We start from the raw sequence: 25,292 nt of genomic DNA on the forward strand, positions 1-25,292 counted from the left end.
TATAACGTCGTATGAGTGAGTTTGTGTCTTTCTGTTATAAATGTACTTCTATAGTTTGTTTAAACGTAAACACTAGATATAGTAAACACTAAACGCTAGCTTGTCGAATTCATTCCCAGGAGATTTTTCACAGCTTCGTATTATCGTGAACCCCCGTTAATCTGAACGACACTTCGTGCATATTAACGGAGTACATTTTTAATTTGAACTTCCAGTAAACCTACGACCATCAGAAAAGGGAGTTTCTGGTAGCCTTATTTGCTGTTTTGTTTTGATTCTGCGTTCCGTTTCGCTTTACTCTATTCCATGTGCTAGATGACGTTTGAGCAATTTTTAGTTTGCACGGTGTGCAGATTAGCGGGGTTCAAACTAAAAAGTGTTCAGATTAAAGATTACCGGGGGTCCACGGTACGTGCAATTCAAATACGCGCCAGTTCGATCCGGGTTGGGGTGGGGGGTGGTGGGGAAACAATGCCTAAAATAGTCACAGTATGCGGTCAACATAAGGGCTCGCCATCTCTCTCTAGACGCTTTCTAATACACACTTATCGATGGAATCTAGATTCATAGTCTTTCAGTTCTGAAAAAGAGAAGAGAAAACGTAGCTGTTAATGATCGGACTGTTTGATTGGGACCCTATCAAACGGCGGAAACAAAAAGGCCGAATCACAAAAGGCAGACCTTCTAAACCACCAGAACAGAACATTAACCCTTTCCTTCCCGGAAGGTTTTTCTTGTTTTGAGTTGCAGATATTTGTTTAATAAAAAGTGCTCGAACAAATGATCTTCTACAGAGCCTAAAATGATCTAAACAGTAAACCAAGTTCTTGTTTAAAAAAAGTAGAAGGTTCTGTGCCTAGGAGCACGAAAGGAAGCTTTACGTAGGACCGCTTGTGGAAGGAATAAATGTGAAGAGCATTTAGTTCTTTTAATTGATCAATTATCTATTATCTCAACTCTTTCCATTTTTGAATTGTAGGCAAATTTGTAGTAATCTTTTTCAAAGAGAAAGTTGATTAAGAGAATCAATCAAAATCACTTGCACCCCTGCTTTCAACTTTGGTTACCAGGAACTCTGGAGAGCATTTTGTGTGGTCGTTGAGGACTGTGGTTCTGAATATGGACAAACATGCACAAATAAATTCTATTCCAACTCTATACTGATGTAAGCTTGATGGCCCTGAAAAGGGCCGTTTTATTGAAGAGGACATCCATGGCCACTTACGCTTGGCGTGTTTAGTGTAGGTGACAGCATCACGGATCTCATTTTTCAGGAACACCTTCAGCACACCTCGTAGATCAGACCAGAGATACGTTTGACACCACCACGGCGAGCCAGACGACGGATGGCGGTTATCTCGAAGAACTTTGCGATGACGCTTGGCGCCTCCTTTACCAGACCTTTTCCTTTACCTCCTTTGCCACGACCATTCAATTGTTGCTTGTTAGGTATGAAGGAGTGGACTAGCCACCACCTTCCTACTGCTGCTATTGCTGTTCACCACGCGAAGCGAAAATGAGCTAATGCCATACAGCAGTGCTATTTTATATCTTTTCAGGTTAAAGCAGAATGATGTGCAACCAAGTGGTATAAAAGCTACAAAGATTCCTCCCATTATCAGTATCATGCTATCAAGTAGTGACACTGGCTCTTTTCCTTTTGCGTACACGGCGAATGAGAACGACCCAAATTTGAGTTTAGTTCACAAATAATCGCCAAAACTGCAGGAACTCAGCGATGAGTAAATTTGTCTCATGGTTTCCTGTGGAAAACCTAAAAAATCTGCCAGAAAATGAGGAAATTGACGAAAATTTTATTCAGTCTCGGAGTAGTACCAATAGACTGAGTGAATTCAATCTTTACTTTTCTCAAATTCGGGAATTTTTCCCTGGAAAATCCTGGGAAAACATGAGGCAAATTTACTTATCGCTGAGTTCCTGCACTTTATTTCTTATTTCTGAGATAACTAAACTCAAATTTGGCTCGTTCTCATTCGTCGTGATATCACCTTGAAAGATATCGGCGCCGGTGGTTAGCGTGATTACCTCTCACCCCAGCAGGCCTGGGTCCAATCTCAGTCGGCGCCACCGGCATGTTCTAAGGCATAACATCTCTGATCACGCCTTCATTCGGGAAGTAAAACCGTTGGTCCCCGGTTGAGTTGATGGGTCGATTGGTAGGGTCCAGGCGTGGGAGCTGCCTCCCTGGCGTCGGTAGCATTGGAGCTCAGTACGGAAAACAAATCTCGCGTCACTTTTCAATAGGTCCTATCTACATTTATCGATTCTCTTCATCGACACTCTCTTTCGTAAATAAGTCGGCTTCACAAATGTTTCCTGTCGTCTTTGTCGAATTAGATGCTAGATTGTTGCTTCTTCCATCGAAAATATCCGGCCGTGGTGATGCAAAGTTGATCAAGGTTGATCAAAATAATTTGTACCCCTGCTTCCAGTTTGATTACATGAGCATTTTGTGTGATCGTTAGTTCTGAATATGGACAAACAGGCAGATGAATTCTATTCCAACTCTTTACTGTAATAAGCTTGGACCCCCATATAGAAATCAAAGACGTAGTCCTACGTCAAAAAAACGAAGTTCGCTAGTATGGACTAGCAAAGTGTTACGGTTTTTATCTCAACAGACAATAATTGACTAGTACTGTCGCCCATTTTGAACTTCTATTCAATTTTCACACTGCCGTACTCTAGCGCAACTGTTGGTACGGCCAAATAAAAAGGCGCGGCACTGTTATTGAACAGCGTTTTATTCCTATTAGGATCGCTTCAAACTAGAAATTTAAGTTAGGGTTACTTTAGCAATGTAGGTTTAGATTTATAGGTTACCACTTACAAATCAGTGGCCCTTCCTTCACAGGCCTTTTCACTGGCTGTCCAACTTAGCTTTATAGTACGTTCAGACTGCAGAGTTATAACATGTTATAGCGCTATCTTGATGATGGTTTCTGTGGTGCAACCGTGACTTAAACAAATCATTGATCTTTCGAGATACTTTGAAAACTCACACTTTTTTAAGCTTGATACATTTTATGATTTCAAAGCCCTAGAATTTATTCAGTGACAGAGATTAAAGTCACCAAATGCTATCTGAATGAATAGGTTATAAGACAGAATTGTGAAGGCAACAATTATTTAATTAAAAAAAATCAGAAAAAAATGAACTTGATACAAATGAGAATTAGAAGAAATTGTCAGGGATATCGGATATAAAGAAAATGTGTCTTCACTCCGTTGTCTATACTAACATAAATATTAAATTTCAGGACTCGGGCTGACGTACACAGTTAAACACGAAAAAAAAAATCAGTCCGCATCGTGCTCTCTTGTCGTGCGGATCTATTTGCTTTTTGCTGAAGGAAGTGTTACTTCTACCTAAAGCTACAACAAATTTAAACAGCACTTTTCAGTGCTAAACCTGTAAAATTTCTACCTTCTTTCAACTCTTATTCCTCTTCGATCCTTATTTGGACCCTATCCGAGGTAATCCTTCTTAGATATCGATTTGGAAATTTCCTCTTCGATCCTTCAGATTCTTATAGTAAACTGCATGGAAGTCGATTTGGATAAAAATTTACTGCCGCGCCATGGCGCCTAAACGCAAAAGAAAGGGGCAAACTCTTTATCCCCCTTCTGATGACATTAATTTGAGTAATCAATTTGATTTGCTCACGGATGATGAGAATGATCCATCATCCAAGAAAAATTCTAGTAAACTTTCCCGGTTTAATGCCAAGAAGGAAAAGATTCCCCCTATTGTGATAACCACTTCCGATTTGAACTTCGTGAAAGTTAAGTTTTCACTACAAATTGGACGTCGGGGTGAATGCCGTGTATTGGCTGAAACCTTGTACGGATTTAAATGTCTTCTCAAGTATCTTACTGAGAAGCAGCACAATTTTTTTACTTACGACACCAAAACTGAACGTATGTTCAAGGTTGTCATGAAAGGACTGCCCAGTGGTGAATCCCTTGATCAGATCAAAGATGAACTGGCAAAATTACTTGGAGTTGTGCCACTCCAAGTAATCAAAATGAAAATTAAATCCCGTCCTGGCGATTCACGCAACGGGATTTCCAATGATTTTTATTTAGTTCACTTCAAGTCTAGTGAACTAAACAACCTTAAGACCTTGGAAAAAAGCTAGCCTTATGCTCCATGTCCGAGTGAAGTGAAGGAAGAAATTTAAATGTTCAAATTGTGGTGAAAACCACAAATCCAATTTTTGGGAATGTAAGACTCGCAAAGCGATCCTACAATCTCGTTCTAAGCGACAGGTAGGAAACGCTCCACGTTTCCGACCAGGTACAAATTACTCTGTTGTTAACAACGGTAAGCGAGAAAATTTTCCTTATTAAATAGTTGTATAGATTTTGCTCCTTTAGTTAACTTAAATCTTTGGTTTTTATTAGTTAGGTAGGTTCCGATTCAACGCATTGTAGTTTCATTTTTATACCTGTGATCTTGACTTTTGACGTAGAACTACGTCTTTGTCTATCTTTTCTTCTTGTTCGCATTTCAAGCTTATCGCTTAGCGCATATTAGCTTATTGCGTGCTCTCAACTTAGTGTTCTAAATGCACTTCCACAGTTATTAATTGAGAGCTTTCGATGCCAATACCAATGCATGAGTTTGTATATTGTGTGGCAAGCACAATGATACTCTATGCCCAAGGGAAGTCGAGAAAATTTCTAACCCGATAGATTCCCTCGACCGGACCGGGAATCGAACCCGCCGCCTCCGGCTTGGTAATACCGTGCCTTTACTGACTAGGCTATGAGGCTCCCTACGTTTTTGTCTATACTGGGGTGCAAATCAAAAAATATGTGTGGTGAAATAGTGTTAGGTTTTGAACGCTTGTAACATTGTCATTTAAAAATGAAAATAAAATCCAAATACGCCAATCGATAGGATATAACAAATCTGCTGAAATAAATATTTTTTTTCAATTTTCCACAAAAAACATTTGAAAAATGTACAAATGATAATTTTATCTCTGTTTTCATGAAATAAACGATTTTCCCTAACCCAGTCGTCATAATCGAGTACCATTTGGTTGTACATCGTTCTGCTGGAACCTGAAAAGATATAAAACAGCGCTGCTGTCATGTCTCTGCTCATTACCGCTTCGGACGGCGTGGTCAAGTCAGCGGAGTAAGGTGGATCATGGCGTGACCACCTATCATAATGAGGAAATGAGAAACTTGGAAAAGTTATTCACGCAAAACACCCCCTCCCCTTGGTCTTAACTGATTCATGTCGACTTTGTAGCCAATTGGTTACTCATGCTGACTTCGGTTCTGATCACCTTCCAGTAACTTTTGAAATATCCCAAGAAATAATTTCTAATCCCAACAGCTCTACTTTCAGCCGGCGCCGGTGGTGTAGTGGTAAGCGTGACTGCTTTCTAACACCCCGATGGGTCTGGGTTCAATCCCAGCCGAGTTCGGTGGGATTTTTCTGAGGCATAAAAATCTCTAGTCAGAGATTTAAAGAAGTAAAGCCGTTGGTCCCGGCCCATGTGTATTGAATGGGTGCGATATCCTACGCAGGTGTGGAAGCTGCCTTCCTGCACATTCGATTGCCATCAATGGATGGCAATCGATGTCCGTCGGTGATTGGCACTAGATTGCGGAACAGAGACCGACGTTAAATAAAGGAAAGAAAAAGAAGAAGAAGCTCTACTTTCAATTACCATAGAGCTGATTGGGAGCAATATCGAACATTTATGGAATATAACTCTGATCCAAACATTCTTTTGCAAACCAAAGATGAAATTAATTATGCTCTTGAATCTCTGACTACTTCTATAGTTGCTGCTGAAGAGCTGAAATGAAGAGCTGCCTCAGTACCAAAATGCGAGGTTAAATTCGATACAATTATAATAGACGACGATCTTCAGCTCTTGATCCGTCTTAAAAATGTCCGTAGGAGACAATATCAAAGAACACGCGATCCTGCCATGAAAATTATCTGGCGGGATTTGCAAAAATAAATTAAAAAGCGATTCTCTGCCCTGAGGAACAAAACTTTTGAAAATAATGTTTCTAAGTTAGACCCGAGTTCCAAACCCTTTTGGAAACTCACAAAAAAATTAAAAAAACCTCAAAAATTTTGATCACAAATTTGGAAAAAGCTCAGAAACTTGCTAAGCAATTCGAGAGTTCCCATAATTTCAGTTTGGGTCTTACTAGTCCTATTGAGAATCAGGTTGCTCGGGATTATCTGAATATTTTCTCTCGGGAAAATATTTTTGATGATTCCTGGGGGACTGATTTGGACGAAGTAAGGTCTATAACTAAAAAGTTTCATAATATGAAAGGTGATGATGGAATTTTCTATATCCTCATCACAAAACTCCCAGAAAGTACCTTGTCTTTCTTTGTAAACTTATTTAACAGATGTTTCCATTTGGCATACTTTCCTGATAAATGGAAAAATGTAAAAGTTGTTAAAATTTTGTAGCCGGATAAAATCCAGCTGAAGCTTCTAGCTACCGACCAAAAAAGATAATTTTAAATAGAATGATGCTTCACATCAATACGAACTCAATTTTTGTTAATGAGTTTGGATTTCGCCATGGAAAATCAACTACTCATCAACTCTTAAGAGTTACCAATTTAATTCGTTCAAACAAATCTGAAGGCCACTCAACTGGAGTTGCTCATCTAGACATAGAAAAAGCATTCGACAGTGTTTGGCATGAAGGTTTGATTGCTAAATTGAAAATGTTTAATTTTCCACTTTATATTATGAAATTAGTTCAAAATTATTTAACTGACAGAACTCTGCAGGTAAATTATCAAAATTCCAAATCTGATCGACTACCTGTTAGAGCAGAAGTTCTCCAGAGTAGCATTCTCGGGCCTATATTGTATAACATTTTTACTTCGGACCTCCCTGATTTGCCTCAGGGTTGCCACAAATCTTTGTTCGCTGATGAAACAGGCATTTCCGCTAAAGCAAGAAGTCTTCGTGTTATTTGCAGCAGACTGCAGAAAAGTTTAGATATCTCCTCTTCTTATTTACAAAAATGGAAGATTTCTCCCAACGCTTCCAAAACTCAACTTATAATATTTCCACATAAGCCTAGAGCTTCCTTTTTGAAACCTAGTAGTAGTCACATAGTCACTATGAACGGAGTTCCAATTTCCTGGTCAAACCAAGTGAAATGACTTGACCAAAAATTAACTTTTAAAGATCACATTGAGGGCATTCAAGCCAAATGTAACAAATATATAAAATGTTTGTATCCTCTTATAAACAGGAAATCCAAACTTTGCCTGACGAATAAACTTCTAATATTTAAACTTTTAAACTGTTGCACTACCAGGAAAAATAATTAATAATTCCAGGCAAAAATCGTTGCAATCATCAATTGCAGCGATTAATTCCCTTTATACTTACACACTTAAACAGAGACCCTGAGTTCGGTAAAAAAATTACCGTCTAAGATCGGTAATGCTAAAAATTACAGATGTTTCGGTATGTTCTCGCTTTATTGCTGAAAACTGTAAATGAAATGATGATGATGATGATGATGATGGTCCCACCTCTTACCCCTACAAAGGTTTGAGCTGGACGATTTATCTTTAAGATAATTGAATATGACATTTTAACCAGGTTGGCAAACAAATCGAACTGGTTTCAGTTACAGATATAGATTCCCTCTAAAGTTTACAGTTGCTTCACAGCGATATAAATGTGGAAAAGCTCAGGCGTCCACCTCTTAGTTCGCCTTTTTGTCCACCTAAAATATTCATAAGTATTACAAGCAATCAAGAGTTAATGAACAATCAACAAAGCATCCTATTACACTAGTAACCCCGCAATCTGATGCTATCATAATTTTCAGCAATGTCAGGAATGCTCACGAACCCCTAACATTTGCCAGAAAACTTACTACTAACTCAAGGTATCTTTCAAATAAGCTTCAAAATTGCATTTTTTTTTTTTCAAATGTTAAATTCAGTCCTCTATATCCGTAATACGCGCGCGAGGCTCAAACCTTTGTAGACTACTTTTTTTTTTTTAATTAATCTACTATAAAATCAAATATTAAAAATCCATCATCACCCTCGTGGCGAACAGAAATAGTTTTTGCAGTGCTACAATAATTATTAAAAAGTCGTTATGACAGCTATCCATATAAAATAATCCGTTAGAGATAACTTCGTCAAGATACATAATTTGTCAATTCATAAAAAAATCACTGGATAACTGTTCAAAAGACAGTTTTAACGTGTGAAATGCAGTGTCTTTTAAATTCTGTAAGTGTTGCTAAACGTTTGATATGTCTAGGCATCGAATTGAAAACATTTATTCCTTTATAATATAATGAATTTTGTGAAGCACAAGTCAAGAAATGTGGTGTTCTTATTTCAATCGCGTTTCTAGTATTATATCTATGAAAGTCACTTCCTCTTTCAATTCGATCACACAAATATCGAGGCAGCAAACCGTTAACTACTTTAAAAATGAACACCATAGTCAAATATACAATTCTTTGCTTCACCGACAACCATTGTAAGGCGTCTAACATCAAAGTTGAGGAAGTGAATCTATTACATCTCAAAATCAAACGCATTATTTTATTCTGCAAGCGCTGTAATCTCGATATTTGTGTTGCATTGGCCAGAAATAAAATGGAAGGGCAAAAGTCAAGATGAGGAGAGATGATTGATTTGTATAGCTGTATTTTACTGGCAATAGTTAAATCGTTTTTCAGTCGACATAGAATTCCATACTTCTTGGCAATTTTCTTGATGACATTGTCAATGTGAGAGTTGAACTTAAGTGTGTCATCAATAATCACGCCAAGATATTTAATCTCCCGAACGCGATCAATAGTCTCATCATCAATTACAACAGAGACGTTCTCATTTACTCGATTCCGCGAAATTACCATAAATTTAGTTTTACTTGTATTCAATTTTAACTGCTTATACTTCAACCATCTACTTAGAGAACGCAAATCTTCATTCAAGTGTAAAACGGCATCATCTAAATCCTTAGCTGCAATGAATAACACAGTATCATCTGCAAAAAGATTAATGTCGCAAAATCGTAAAACACGTCGCAAGTCATTAATATACATAATAAATAACAGGGGCCCTAATACACTTCCCTGGGCCACTCCAAGGTTATTCCCCACGGGACTGGAAACAGAATCATTAAAAACAGTCCGTTGAGTTCTGTCAGACAAATAGCTTTCAAACCATTTATATGCAGTACTCGTAATTCCAAAGCGCTTGATTGATCTTAACAATAAGGGCCTAGAAATTGTTTCAAAAGCGCGTTTAAGATCCAAAAAAACAGCAACAATCGTATCTTTACACTCCAAGTTATTTTTCCACTTCGCTAATACCAAATTCAACGCGGTTTCACAAGAATGACCTTCCCGATATCCCGATTGTTCTGGTATCAACAAACTATTACTATTTAAATACTCCAACAGCTGACCTTTAACAACAAGTTCTAAAATTTTCTCTAATGTGTGCAACATGTTGATGGGACGAAACTCTTCAGCTTTAATCGTTCCAGCAACTTTTTGAATAGGGACCACTAAGGATTCCTTCCAAATTTGTGGCACATGTCCAGTTTGTAATGATTCATTAATAAGGTCCAGCAAGATGTGGCCAATGACATGAAAGCAATCTTGAATAACTCTAGCATTAACATTATCTACTCCAGCCGATTTTCCTAATGAAAAACAAATAACTCTAAGTTCATCTAATGTGATTGGGTGAAAAACTTCAAATCTACAACTACTATTAACTGGCTGTTTTATTTCGTCAGGTTCATCGACCAATTCAATAGATTGATTAATCAATGAAACGCTATCTACGAAATAATCATTAAACTTAGCTGCAATTACTTGTTCTGACTGTTATGTTAATGACCGAATTTCGGTAATTTTATTTTAATTTACCGAAAACGGTAAACATTTTTACCGGCAGGTCTGTAAATCAGCTTCATCACTGACTTCGGTGAAATATTTTACTGAAGTTTCGGTAAACAAAGCGTTCCGTTACTGAGTTCGGTAACGGTCTAGGTAAACGTCAAATCCACCATATTGTTATTTTCGATCGACATTAAATGCGTTCGTGCTTGTGCAACACCAAGATGAGCGAATCGTAGATATTTTCCGTAAATAATTAATTTTCGTTATCTAAATAAATACCGATTACAGATGGCCGATGTTATTGCTTGTTTTTTTTTTCTGTCGGTCCAAGTTCCATTCCCGTTGGCGACGATCTTCCAATACTTCCTTGTTTTCAGTGTAGCGCCGAATCTTTCCGACAAAAACTTAAGTTTTCAGATAGTCGCCAACGGTTTTGTTCATTGGTGGTGTAATTTGCAACACTAGCTTATTGATCACGGCTGCAGCCAAATTTTTGCATGGGTTGCAGTGACCACCAACAATATTACAGCAAATTACAGTTGAGTCGGTGACCTTTTTATAAAATTACAAATCACTCGGTAATTTTCGATTTGCATATCGTCCTCAAAATTACAGTTCTCCGGTAAAGTCGACTACAAATCAAGCAATGCACATCGGTAAATGTTACCGATCGTTCGGTGAATTTGACAGCTAATTTTGCTGATCCAGTTTACAGATCTTTCGGTAATGTTCTCGATTACCGAAAACATTACCGACCGTTCAGCTGTTGAGAATTCGGTAAATGAATTACCGAAGTCGGTGATTTTTTCTAAGTGTGTAGATAAGATTTAGTTTTAGTTTTTAGTTTTAAGATTTCAAATGTTATACTGACATGCAGGTTTAAGAAAAATCTGTTTAAAATACTGAATTGCCAAGGCAGGAACAATGTGAAAACACTTAGATATATATCATAACAATTAAGGCTGGTAAGTTACTGTAGTAATTGAAGCACCAAGTTTAAAATGAAATGTAATTTATTTTGAATTTGGAACAAATAAAGAGTAAAAAATAAAATAAAATGTAAAACCTACTGACGTTGGAACTCGCTTAACGTGAAACTAAACATGGTTCATGAAATTTAATACCCACATCCAATAGACTAATATTTGAAGAATATTACTGAAGAACAAAAAAAGTGATTTACGAAGATTCCCAAGGTTCTGGGGCTTTGACATTTGTGTAGAGTATGAAACTAGAACTTTTCTTCAAAATTTTCGTAATGCAATATTTGAAGAAAAAATAATTAACGATTTTGAAAAATTTTCAAGATCACATATTTGAAAAAAACAACTTATTTGGGAGTCATAATTGTCAAGGCTCTGAGACCAGGAAGCATTTGAAAGGTTATAACATATAAAAGAATAATCTATAGAATTTTGCGGACAAACAATATTCAGTAAAATTTAAAAGTAGTCAAAGTGTTGATTTGTTATTGTTATTGTTATTGCTCAGTTCACACCCTGGCAGGCTACTGCCTACCGATCTGCACTTAAGCCAGGCATGAACCTACGGACATTTAGTCGTGGCCTATGCTAGACCGTATAGCATAACGACTTTCCTTTCACTAGCAGGCTTTTTGGTCCCACTAGCGTCCGATTAGGGGATAGTAAGAGATTAAAAGAATATAGAAGAGTCATAGAGGATGCTGTTGTTTTGCTGAAAAAAAAAACACGTTGGCTTGTTGTGCAACATCAAGTTTGTTCGCTTTCATTCCGTTCCAAGGGGCAACGTCCATCGTCGTCGTACTCAAATACCTGGGAACATCCAGAGGTGCACAGGGGCAACGTGAAAGACTTCTATTCTGGGCAGCTGCTTGACCTGGGCCCAAGTCAAATTCCTATCGGCTTGCTTAATTTACTTGTTGACGCTCCGCTCCGCCTTAGTATTTGCCTTTGCTGCGATGTTCTAGCGGATTTAATTCATAATCAAATGCTTGCCTGCAGACTTCGTTTCTATTGCTATCGGCTTCTGATGACATTTACATCTGAAATCCATTTGTGAGGCCACCAGCCACAAGATATATACCGCAGGCAGCGGTTGATGAGACCTGCAACTTTTGAGTGTTCTCCACTGGTGCTGCACAGATTCCACGTTTTAATCGAAGTTTCGAATTTTGGTCCGTTGACCAAAATGATTTGATCTCCGCTTTTGTGTAAATGTCATATTATCACCGACCTTATTACCATCACCTTAGTGTGTGACATCAGGTGTACGCTCCTCTGTGTTTTTGTTACCAATGCAGTTAATTTGACACGTTTTTTGCATTCCCGTATGTCTCAATATTATTCTTGCTGAGCCACCGTCAAACCCACTATCCAGCGGCAGCGAGCCACCTTAACGCCTGAAATTATACAAAAACAAATCAAACATTAGCACCAACCCCCCCTTCCTCGATTGCAACAGCTCCAAGCCATGCCATCGTGCCCCATGACAACTTGATCCAGTTGCTTCCAGGTTCATTGTTTTGGCGCCAGCCGGGAGAGACTTGGTCCTGTACCAAATGGTTTCCTTGTCTCCATTGCGCTCAGCTACTCGCAATTGATTGTGATATAGTGGGCGGAATAAGACAATTCAATGCAGACGTCTTCCAAATTTGGCCGATCGTCAGGTAATCAGTAGGTTACCACCTGGCACCTCTTAGCAAACACTATGCTACGAAGCGAACCACAACCTCCCCCTAAAAAAAAAGTAGTCAAAGTGTTGATTTCAAACAAATATTGAGAAGGAATCCCACATAATTTTCTAAGGAGAAGTTCTGAGCAGAATTCCATAATTATTCGGACATGAAGTCCTTAGAAATTGTTAGATACATTTGGAGAGATTTTTGTGGAGAAGGATGCTCTAAATAAATTGAATTCTTAGATAATTTTGGAAGATTTCAAAAGGAGAAATTCCTACGTAATTCTGATGAGATTTTTATGGGGATCGCGAGGAAAATGACAGATGAATTTTAATAGAATTATGATGATAATTCAACAAGAAACAGAGTTCTAAGAGTGTTCTGGTTATAATTTCAACCCTGGTGCGAAAGATATATCACAGAGCTCCAACAAAATTGATTGCAAAAAAATGCTGATAATTAAAAAGAAATTCTTTAAAATACTCCAAGGGATTTTTAAATAGAACTTTTGAAGAGAGTTAAAAGCAAATTTTGAAAAGAATTTCAAAGCAATCAAAGTCTTGAATAGGTTCAAGGGAATTCTAAGAAGAATTCCAATCCAAATTTACAAGGGGTTTTAAGAAAATTCAAAAAAGAATTCAACGGTAATTATTAAGTGGAATGTTTTCTGGTTAATTTCAGAAATTTTTTATGATATTTCAGAGCAGAACTCCAAGTTAATTCTGGAATTCATATCATGAGAATTTTGAATAAAATTGCATGGTTATTTTGATTACGAATTGAAAACGAAAAATTAAAACCTTGGAAAAGAATAGTTCACATTCAGCTTTTACAAAACAAAGTCGAGCATCTTCAATACTTTCTTTGAAGGTGAAAGTTGAAAGTTAATGCTTTTCCGTTGATACTGAATCCACACCCGTTCAAACCACACCCCCAAAATTCGAAATCAACTTGTTGGTACTGGTGCATTGCAAATTAGAAAAATGGAAAATCCTGATGAAGTTCAGGGAACTCATTCCGAAGTTCCGGGAAGGCCTGCCGAACCTCAGGGAAGTTCTGCCGTAGTTCAGGGAAGGCCTGTCAAAGTTCAAGGAACTCCTGCTGAAGTTCAGCGAAGTCCTGCCGAAGTTCAGAGAAGTTCTGCCGAAGTTCAGGGAAGTTCCGCTGAAGTTCAGGGAAGTTATGCCGAAGTCGTGGAATTATCTAATTATCTTTAAAAATACCAAGATATATCAAAATACCTTCATCAAAGAGGCTGAAATTTTTACAAAAGTTGAGTATCAAATATTGTTTGAGTATATATAAATTGGTTTTATTGGTTATATTTTATTGATCAATAGCAATGATTTCTACAATATTTGAAGATATAGTTCAATTTATCTAATTATCTTTAAAAATACCAATATATAACAGAATACCTTCATCAAATAGACTGAAATTTTCGCAGAATATCCTCAAATACTTGTGAAATAACATGTGAAAATTGAGGAACCTTTTGATTTGAAAAATATTTCATTTAGCAATGGCATAGGTGGGTGATTTCTAAAATAGTTCCATTTATCTTTAAAAATATCCAGATATCTAGACTAACATTTGAAAGGGGCAGAAGAGCCAAAATGTAAACAAACCATATTTTGGCACATATAGAGAGAACAGTTCACAAACTACTCGATAAACACGAAAAAGTAGAAGAAAATATCACTTCATATCATCAAAAACGTTTCTTCTTACATGGCGTATTTCCAACTTTCAACTCGATGATGCAACTGGTTGTTACGCCTTGCACCAGAACAACGAATTATATTGTTTTAATATGCCAAACGTATTGATTCTGTAGTATCTAGTCACGCCCGATTCATTTGAAACGCATCCGATTGATATTTCACACGTGTAAACAACGAACAAAAAGAAGACCAAAAAAATCTCCGGGCGTAATTCCACTCTCACAAAATTTGCGAACGAAGAACCAAGGCGGAACAACAAACAAAAAATCCCGATGGTGTACTTCCACGGCGTATCACCAGTGTTGGCAGTTCAAAGGATGGAAGATCTGGGGGGTAACAACATTTAAGAAATTATCAGGGCGTATAATGTTTTCTTCTCAATTTCACGACAAAGAAAACTTTTTTTGAATTTTTAGTGATGCATGATGATAGATTACACTATTAACTATATGTCAAGCTTATAAAATCATCCAGAAAATGGAAAGTCGTGAAATAGGATTAATTTTTAGGTCATCAAAATTCGGAAGCGATTTTCTCGATATGGTAATTTTGGAGTTCCGCCATTTTCAAATGTTAGTCTAGATATATCAGAAAACCTCCATCAAATAGGCTGAAACATTCACAGAGCATCCTTCAATTAGCATACACATACACACACTTGAATTGTTTTTATTATTTCACATACAAACGCGTTTCCAACACGACTTAGAAATACTCTCAGTATAGAATTATTTTTACTATTTATTATCAAGCACTTTCATAATGGAGTTCTTGCGATAACGCATAGATGACATTGCCGAATAGCATCCGTTTTCAGTTATCGATAATATTCGCAAAATATTACGAATTGAAATACCAATAGATATCTTACAATATGCATCAATTATTGCGAATGGAAAACGCCACACACGAGCTTGATCCTGTGGACTCTTGCTAATTCATTCATGGATCGCCCCATCGTGTGGCTTTTTTTTCGCTTCTCTGTTTTGTGCGAGGGTTCCAAATCACATTGTTCTTCAACCTGGAGTATAGAGATTTCTAAAATATGATTGTGTCAGTGATTTGTTTTCATCGGGAAAATTTTCCGCTATAGACTTCTCTGACGTTTGTGAAATGCACAAGTATTAGTGCAGAACTCGGGGTAAATTATAAGTATTAGTGCAAGAAAACCTTTGAATTTACCCAAAGTTCAACACTAATACATGTGCCATTCACAAACGTCAGAGAAGTCTATGAAGTTTTTTTTTCCCGATGAAAACATTTTGCGTATATGTATACGTGACGTAGTGTGCGTACGATAAACGTCAGCAATCTCTATGCTTACGCACATACACATGCAAAAGCCAGTTGATTGCTTATGTCGTTTTCGTTTTTGCAGTGTAGCTTCACCGGTGCTACACTGCCGTACACCGAAATATTTTAGGGTGTACGTATAGGATGCACCTTTGTTTACAAACAAATGATATTGAGCTGTCAAAGACTCGCGCTTATTCCTGCTTACACTACACCGGTGCTACACCGCAAAAACGAAAACGACATTAGGAAAACGAAATCTAATGCTTGGAATTGCGTTACAAAAAAATGGTTTGCATTGAAATAATGCATTTTACAGCCTATGTTGTCTTGGGAGGAAATGTTCCTAACAATAGTTTGAAACGATCTACGGGAGTGAAATATGACCTTTCATACGAAATACTTGTGTAATTGATGAGCAAAGTTAGCAACCACTATGATTGTGGTCCTAAAATTGAACTTAGAAAATGGTTTACAGAAAATTTAGACAATAAATCAATCTTGCTAGATACCTAGCAATTTTAGTTTTTTTTTTTTAATTTTGCATGGAAGAGTTTTTTCGATTGAGCGCTGCGTTATTTTGTAAAAAATCGATGAAGTGAGTCATTCTAAACCGATCCACTTTCATCTTAATGCCCATGCACTTTACATATGAAATTGAAACGACAAAAATCAATTTGAAATTTTGCTGAGTAATTAAATTCTAAAAACAATAAGACGGGAAATTGTAAAAAATTATGCAGCAAATAGATCTAGACATTCATTTGGTAAATGAAGTGTTCTTCTCAAAGAATAAAGAAAGTTTGAGTGCTTCTAACTATACGTTTATTCAGGTTGACATCTACACTTCGAATCACTAATTTTTCCATCTCGGTCGCAGCTGTAGGTTGCTGCGATTACTTGAATCCCCTACTACTCCCCTCTTAATTCATCCAGTACTCCTCGAATCTAGCTCGTAAACGAGTCTGCCGGCGTTCCCTTGTTGCTGGCGGAACTGGTACTGGATCTTGCTGTGGTGGATTGTCTGCCTCACAATATTTCCTGCATCGTAGATAGAGTCGTCCCCCTCGCTCATCACTTCCAAGCTCTTCATCAACTGGACCATCGGGCACTGCAGCCGGTATCGTTGCTGGAACGGATGGTACGTCTAGGCCAAAACCGTCGAAGAATACCGATAACAGACTAGGACCTTGGCTTGGACTAGGATCTGGACCAGATTCGACCGCACGTTGCTTCAGTTGATTGGCATGAGAACGGATGAGCCGCTGATTATCCTCCAGGAAAACGTTGTAGTTGACTTTTCCGACACGCTCGATTACTGTGGCAGCTTGCCATTTCCAGGAATTTGCTTGATGGACTTGAACATATACAGCATCACCCGGAACGAACTGCCTCGAAATCGCTCCATGCTTCTTGTTGAAACGCTTGTTTTGCTCATCTGCTTTCGGTTGTGCTGCTGATGTACGGTTGTGTTGCGGTAGTAGCATTGACGAAACTGTGCGGACCGGTCGTCCGAACATTATTTCTGCAGGAGACTTTTCACCTAGGTCAGCCGTTGGTGTTGACCTGTAAACTTGCAAAAACGTCTGCAATGCTTCCTCCAGTGTGTCTTCTCCCGATCGAATCTTCCGAAGAGTGCGCTTCAAGGTGTCCACGAACCGTTCTGATAACCCATTTGATTGAGGATGGAATGGTGCTGTGCGGACGTGGTGAATGCCTTGATTCTCACATAAATTCTTGAACTCGTAGCTGGTGAACTGGGTACTGGGTACTGGTGAACTGAGACGATGGTTTCTGGCACGCCAAATGTTGCGAACATTTGAGTAAGTAGCTTGATTGTTGTTTTTGTCGTTGTGGTTTTAGTTGCGTATACTTCGGGCCATTTGGTATACGGGTCGACAACTACCAGGAAAAATACGCCGTCCACAGGTCCTGCGTAGTCAATATGGATGCGTGACCACGACTTATCAGGGATGGGCCACGATTCAAGCGTTGTTTTCGACTGGTGCTTTTCCAGCAGTGCAGCAGAGAGTGCATTGCCGGACGAAATTCTCGATGTCGTTGTCGATTCCGGGCCAGTAAACGAAACTGCGTGCAATAGACTTCATTCGTACCATACCGGGATGTCCGCGATGAAACTGCTTCAAGATTTACCTTCTCCTCTTGCTCGGAACGACTACCCTGTCGTGGAACAGTATACAGCCATCGACGTTCACGCTAACTTGAAAGTACCCATTAAGGGTTGAAAAAGACCCATTTTGAAGAAAAGTGGCTTAACTCATTAAATGAGTAAAATTTTTACCCATTAATGAGTATCTGTTACCCATTAATGAGTAATTGTTAATCATTAATGGGTAACAGATACTCATTAATGGGTAAAATTGTTTAATCATTAATGAGTTAAGCCACTTTTCTTCAAAATGGGTCTTTTTTTACTCATTAATGAGTACTTTCAAGTTAGCGTGTTGGTGAGAGACTCCCGCCTGTTGAAGTAGACTCGAATCTCTGGATCTTCGACTGATCGTGCATCGTTTGGCCAACCCTCACGAATGAACTGCAGCACCGCTTGTAGTGGTTCATCTGCCTGTGTTGCACTTTTGATGTCTGCGAACGAAACTGGTACCTGGTCGATAGTGTTTTGAACAATGCTCACCATGTCTTTTTCTAGGGATATCGCTGCCACAAGGTACTCCTCTTCTTGCTGCTTAGAACGGTCCATGAGTCTTGACAGCATATCGGCGCCTCCGAAGTCGTTGGTAGACACGTGCTGAATGTCGAAGTCGTAGTTGAGAAGCATCAATGCCCATCGTTGAAGTCGATTTGCGGTGTGCAAAGGAATGCCCTTCTTCGATCCAAAGATTGATAACAGCGGTTTGTGATCCGTGAGCAGAGTGAATCTGCGCCCAAGGAGGTACTTGTGAAACTTCGTTACCGCATATATTAGTGCAAGTGCTTCCTTTTCCGGCTGCCCGTAACCTTTCTCCGCTGGAGTGAGGGATCTTGATGCGTGCTGGATTGCCTTCAGATGTCCATTCGAAAATTCATGGAAGATGACTGCACCGATGTCCGTGCTGGAGGCGTCCGCTGCTACGATGATTGGTAACTTCGGGTCGAAATGCGTCAGCAACATATCGGACTGCAGGACTTGCTTGAATTGCTCAAAAGACCGTTGGCAATCGGAATTCCACTGCCAATTCGAATCCTTTTTGAGTAATTGGTCGAGAGGATGACGAAGTTCATGGCTGTTGCGCACAAATCTGCCGTAGAAATTAACGGTTCCCAGGAACGATCGCACTTCGGAAACATTGGTGGGTGCCGGAATAGAGGCGATGGCTTGAAGCTTCTCTGGATCCGGACGGATGCCGTTTCGATCGACGATATGCCCCAAATATCTGATTTCGGTTTCTAAGAAATGGCACTTTTCCAGCTTGACATGGAACCCATTTTCCCCTAGACGTTGTAGTAGCTTGTCTAGTGACGCCTTGTGTTCCTCCCAGGTTCTTCCGAAGATGATAGCGTCGTCGAGAAACGACCGAACACCAGGAATGTCGGCTATCATGCTGTCAACCAGTCTTTGGAATGTTCCAGGCGCTGACTTCACCCCTGGAGCGAGTCGGTTGAATTGGAAGAGGCCTCGATGCGTGTTTATGGTGAGGAGTTTCTTCGATTCTTCATCTACTTCCACTTGCAGGTATGCATCGAAAAGGTCGATGATGCTGAATATGGTGCTTTCGTTGAGCTGTGCGACGATCTCCTCCGGGGTAGGTAGAGGATAGTGGTTTGCTTCAAGCGCTTCATTGAGTCCCGTGGAGTAGTCCGCACAGATGTGAACTTTACCATTCGGCTTGTGTACTGCTACAATCGGAGCGGCCCACTCTGAGAAATCGATCGGCGTTATGATTCCCAGAGACTGAAGACGTGTTAATTCTGCATCCACCAGCTCTAGCTTCGAACAGAAAACTGGTTTGGCGTTAGGTTTGAGGAATAACTTTACCTTGGTTTTCTTGCAGTGGCCCAGCGAGTCGTCGAAAGCCGCCGGATGCTCGGCTTGCAGCTGTGCTCTAGCTTCGGCGAAACATGGTCTGGATACAGCAGAAACTTGATTGCAGAGAGTATCGAACGGAACCGACCACAGGTTGAACATGTCGATCCAATCAATACCCATTACGTTGAGAACTGGTGATGACGTTACGAAACACTGACCACGCTTGACTATGTCATTGAGGACTGCTTCACAATGGAATTCTCCGATGAGAGCGAGTGGTCCACCAGATGCGTTGGAGGCTTCGATCGATGATGGAGTTAGCTTTGGTCGTCTCAGTTGCTACCAAGTTTTCTTGGAAATCACCGTGATATCACTTGCAGAATCCAGTTGTAGCGAAGTCATGACACCGTTGATGTTGATGGTCACATACTTGCGTTTCCGGTTGCTGTTTGCGATGTGCATCACGAAAAATCCCTTGGCTTGAGATCTGGAACCGGCCTTCTTCTGGAACTGCTTCTTCGCTCGAGGTTGAGTTGAAGAGTCGCTTGAAGACTTCCCGTTTTCAGTGGACGATGCTGGTTTCCAGGTTTCTTCTCCGAAATGCTATGGACCGAATTCTTCGAACTTGATGGATGTTCGATCATCGTAGTGTCCGACTTGATGTTGACGAGCCACTGGAACTCGTCGATCAGAGTTTGAATTGTCACCGGAGCATCAGCCGTTTTACCTTCAATCCGGGATAGAAGCCTTGCTCGAATGTCCGCGCAGCGTGGTGCTTTGAGACCACAGACGAAAATCAAGCACTTGAAGTGATCAATCTTCAAATTCTGGAACTCGAACTCTTCACATGCCCTGTTGACTTTTCCGCCATAGGTGATTATGTCGTCGGCCTCAGACTTGAGTAGCTGCATGCACTGGTAGCGTTTGTGGAATACGGAGGTCTGTCTGCCGAAGATCTTTGTGAGTGTCTTGACGGTATCGGCAAACGTGACGTCCTTTGGTAGTTTCGGAAGGATGTAGTTGACGTAGCGACTGTGAGAGGACGTGTCCAACTTCCGGATCAGAAGCCTAACTTTTGCTGCGTCGTCCAGACTTCGTGCGTCGCTTTCAAACAAATCCGAGTAACAGGCAAACCATTTTTCGAATGTGGTGCCGGTCTCCGGATCGAAGCAGAACTCGCTGATGTTCGTCGATAGGGATTCCAAAACTTGCTCTGGGTTCGTTGCTTGTGGAACGGCCAACCGCTGGAGAAGCTGCAAAATCGCTGCTTGGAGTTCTTCGTTTGTCGCCGCCATCCTTCCTCGGTTCGATTCTGGAATTTCTTGAACTTGTGAGCTTCCAGAAAAATCCTCGTCGCCAACTGAAGTGTTCTTCTCAAAGAATAAAGAAAGTTTGAGTGCTTCTAACTATACGTTTATTCAGGTTGACATCTACACTTCGAATCACTAATTTTTCCATCTCGGTCGCAGCTGTAGGTTGCTGCGATTACTTGAATGGAACATCGTGATTACTTGGATGGAACAGTAAAGAATCACTCTGTTTTAATGGTTTATTCTGAAATTATGGTATACAAATTTGTTCCTATGGTATGGCAAATTTATTTTTCCCGGTTCTCTCGTCGCATTCCCGGGTTTTCCCGGTTACTTTTCAAATTCCCGGATATTTCCCGGTATTCCCGGTTCGCTGGCCAGGGCCACCCTGCGGTCAGCAGTTCTTGATCGTTGAGTCTTCCTTCGCGGTACGCATCCCCTATAGCCGTCTTTACTGAACAGACGAGTCGCTCCCATGCACCGCCCATGTGCGGAATGAAGGTCCACTTCGTGTTGGCACTGGTGAACGTTGCTGATATTTCTTCGTTGATCTGCTCACGAAGCTGGTGGTGAGTCAAGCAGACGAAGAATCACGCGGATGAAAATTATTTTTTCTCAAACTAGTGCCTAAATAGTTATTAATCTAGTTTGCTATTGTTGCGTACGGTAAATAATCCAAAAATCTTGAGTGTGAATTTAAACCTAACATTAATTTCTACCTAGACTACAACTAAAACTAAGACTAAAGCTAAGTTGGACAGCCAGTGAAAAGGCCTGTGAAGGAAGGGCCACTTATTTGTAAGTGGTAACCTATAAATCTAAACCTACATTGCTAAAGTAACCCTAACTTAAATTTCTAGTTTGAAGCGATCCTAAAAGAAATAAAACGCTGTTCAATAACAGTGCAGCGCCTTTTTATTTGGTCGTACCAACTGGAACTATCAACGTACCCACTTCCGAACTTTCACTAGCTAATATAATTATCACCATAAAGCTTCATGTTGATATTAAATAGCATTTTTGCCTGGTAGGCAAACGATGCGACCCTATAAACTGGGATGAAACCTTTGATCTTCTGCTCAGTAAGCAAAAATGATTGAACTATACAACCGAGCTCTTTACATTACAACAAACCGCCGGCATGAAGCTATGCAAATGGAATAAGGTCCCGCATCATGCATACATCATATATTACCGAGCAAACCAATTTTTTTTTTCGCAATTTCGACCGATTACTCTCACACTAGCGATTTTCTACGTACCGGCGACGGCTATCACCAAATTTTCGAACGCGATCGTGACACTCATCCTCTCCTCGAAAACGAATCATGCTTAAACACAAACAAAATCTTGACGCTCGCACCCTAACGCAAAACGGGCAACACACCAAACGTAGTAAACGCGAATCAACAGCAATGAAAAATAACATAAGAATATCCCTCAACAGGAACGCACTCACCAAATCAACTCATGATCAGCGTCCGGTGGCGATCTAGATAGAAGCTAACACACTCACCCCCAGACTTATAATCTCTACCAATTCGCGTTTTCTGGGTCACATATCTCAGATGTAAAGCATCTATTATGTCACGCTCTAATGGGGGAGGGGCGATGTAATATTTTGTGACAAGCAATGCATTATTTAGGGAATTCCCATAGGGCATAATTGGAACACACCATAATAGGAACGTATAGCCATAACTGGTACACCCAACTTATAGGAGAAACGTGACGAAAGGTGGGGGGAGGGGGGGGGGGGTTTGGTAAATGATCCCTCAATTTAGCGCGACATAATTAATGTATGGCCCCTCAAACTGTACAGATCTGAAAATTTGACTCGATGTTTGCTTCTCTGCACATAAAGTAGATCGTCAGCTTTGATCGAGAAAATTAAAAAATATTACGAAACATGAAAAAAAAAAACCGTACACCAAGTAGACCAAGGCAAAATATTGAGGAAGGTTGAATTGATTTACTGCCCTGTGCGGCATAACAGTCCCATTAAAATTTTTGGAGAAAACGAGTTATATATTGAAATCGATTGTCAAGTACCATCACTTTACAGTATACTCGAAAAGTTTCCTACTTTGTTCAGAAAGTGTCGCGAAAATTACCAAAACTATATTGTCCCATCCCTGAGCCCATGGAGAATTTTTTTTTCAACAGCGTTTTTCTCAGCTTGCTGTTTTAACAAATGGGACAACTATACCACAAATTTCCTGATGATTCCCGGTTTTTCCTGATTGAACATTCCGAGAAAAAAAAAACAGTTCCTAAAAGTGCTCTAAAAGTATAAAGAAATCCCAATTCAAGAATGCTTAAGATGTCTTCCCACATTTACTATCGCAATAAAAGCAGCATTTCCCACTGAAATCAATCCACCACATTAGTGCACAGCACACGACAATTGGAGAGCAAAATTGCAATCGAGTCACTGAAATTAGTTTGCCTATGTTCATAGAAAACAGACCCCCACAATATCAAATGCGCGCCCTGATGAAACAGTTTTCACAGCCCCGTGCCGTTTCAACGCCACACTGCCTTTAATGTTATTGTTGTTGCTGTTGTGCAATGGTACACATTCATGTTGCTGTGCTGCACATTCATGTTCGCGGCAGGTCGGGGAATCGAATTAAAAGCACAAAACGAAAACTTACCATTCATTATCGTCTTGCGCACGCGCGCGCTTAAACCGCTCGTCCACCGCCCCAGCCCACGTAAGCTCACGACGACCAACGACTTTTCTGCAGATCGATCTGACCTTCCAGTGTTTTGGCGAGGTAAATCACAAACAGCTGACTGAGGGCTGCTCCGAGCGCTATGCCTGCTATCAGATAGAGATTCCGTTCGGCCCAGACACGCACGATCTCGATGCAACCGCTGGTCCAAATCTTTTTACTCGCGGCGGCTACCGATTGCTGTTGGATATGGTAGCCGCACATGATGTTTACCAGGCCGGAGGAGATATCGGTGGCATTGATGCAGCAACTGTACGGAACGCCGCATTTTTCCACACTTGGCGACGAACAGTTGAAGTATTCGTTCTTGCCCCAGTCCAAATATCCTTCGTTGCTTAATCCACAGCAGTGGAACTCTTGCTGCGCGAAGTCGATTAAATTCTGTAGATCCGGATCGTCTCGATAGGTGGTAATAATTTTGTCTGTAAACGAATCCTCCAGGACAATATTCATCTTGTGAGGGAACACAAATCCGACGATTGCCACTGCCATTTCACACAGGAAGAACATCAGCAGACAGAGCGAATAGAACTTCAGCAGGCAGGTATTCTCCCGTAGCGCTCCCAAACATCCAGCAAAGCTCACCACGAAAACAATCCCACCAGAAATGATCATTACTAGCGAAATGTTCAGCACAATGTCGTAGATCGTTTCCAGTTTTATCAAACCGGTAGCCTGCCATTTGTCCACAAAGGCATAGAATCCGATTCCGATCAACAGTCCTCCAAACAACCAGAAGATAAAATTCAGCAAGAATATCATATACTTCACGCACGAGCTCACGTACGTGAAGTTCTGCGTCGGATAGCGATACGGAGGCATTCCGGACCGATGTTCTAGTTTTTCACCTCCGACAATAATTAATCTGGTTCGCCTTCGACGCGCTCGGCCGTCTTTTTTTTTCTCCTCTGCGCCCACCTTCAAACGTAGCAACAACGATGCGAAATTATGCTTGTTTCTCGTTGACTGACCGTGGGATGCTTGAAACTGCAAGAGAAAAATCCTTTGTTTACTCCATCCCATCACCCCTACTCCGCTGGCTCGGTTGACCAACCAACGACTAAAAAAAAATTGTTTTAATGGAGCTTACCACAAGGGAAACAAACTGAAAATTTGCAAATCAAGCACCCTCAGGAACAGCTGCAAGTATCCGGAAATGGTAACGACACATTCGATTCGCCCTAATGCGAGAAGATTAGTCACCAACCAGCGCTGAGCTGGAAATTATTGCACAAAACACTTTCTAAAAACAAGATTTTTTTTCCTCTATCTCCGTAAAAGGTAGACTGCGAACTGCGATCTGGGGAGCTGATGGAAGAAAAATCTCGCTAGCGACGAAAAGTTCACTCACACAAACATAAGTACATAGAAACGTCAGAATCATGCGATGTTTTTTGTTCTTATTGCGCAGGGTTATGTTTTAATTACCACGATTACAGCAATCTGGGTGGGAATAGCAATTCTTCAGTGCCCTGCGTGAACGGGGCAATATTATCAACAATCAATACGAAACTAACGATTTTAAATTGGCTCATCACTTTAGAAGCCTATTGGTCGCAAGCAAACGATTAACGTACCCTATTCTAGTTGAAATTCTATTACTACACTATGTTTGTTTTGATTCGCTATGAAAGTTTGACAGATAACATCAGGGGTGTGTGGA

The 25,292-nt window shown here is 40.1% G+C and overlaps 1 protein-coding gene across 1 annotated transcript; it reads right to left on the reverse strand.

Moving 5' to 3' along the window:
- Window positions 1-32: 32 nt before the first annotated feature.
- On the reverse strand, window positions 33-24,939 carry LOC135701832 (tetraspanin-33-like). The gene is made up of 3 exons (XM_065222771.1): window positions 24,720-24,939; window positions 23,549-24,616; window positions 33-580 (listed from the first exon to the last, which is right to left on the reverse strand). Exon 2 carries the CDS (start codon window positions 24,449-24,451, stop codon window positions 23,615-23,617), a length of 837 nt encoding a protein of 278 aa, XP_065078843.1. The 5' UTR covers window positions 24,452-24,616; window positions 24,720-24,939; the 3' UTR covers window positions 33-580; window positions 23,549-23,614.
- Between the last annotated feature and the right edge of the window lie 353 nt (window positions 24,940-25,292).

This window comes from Ochlerotatus camptorhynchus, unplaced genomic scaffold (genome assembly GCF_037179485.1).
Source record: "Ochlerotatus camptorhynchus isolate MF236.1 unplaced genomic scaffold, CSIRO-AGI_Acam_v1.1 ptg000177l, whole genome shotgun sequence".
Taxonomy (NCBI): Eukaryota; Metazoa; Arthropoda; class Insecta; order Diptera; family Culicidae; genus Ochlerotatus; species Ochlerotatus camptorhynchus.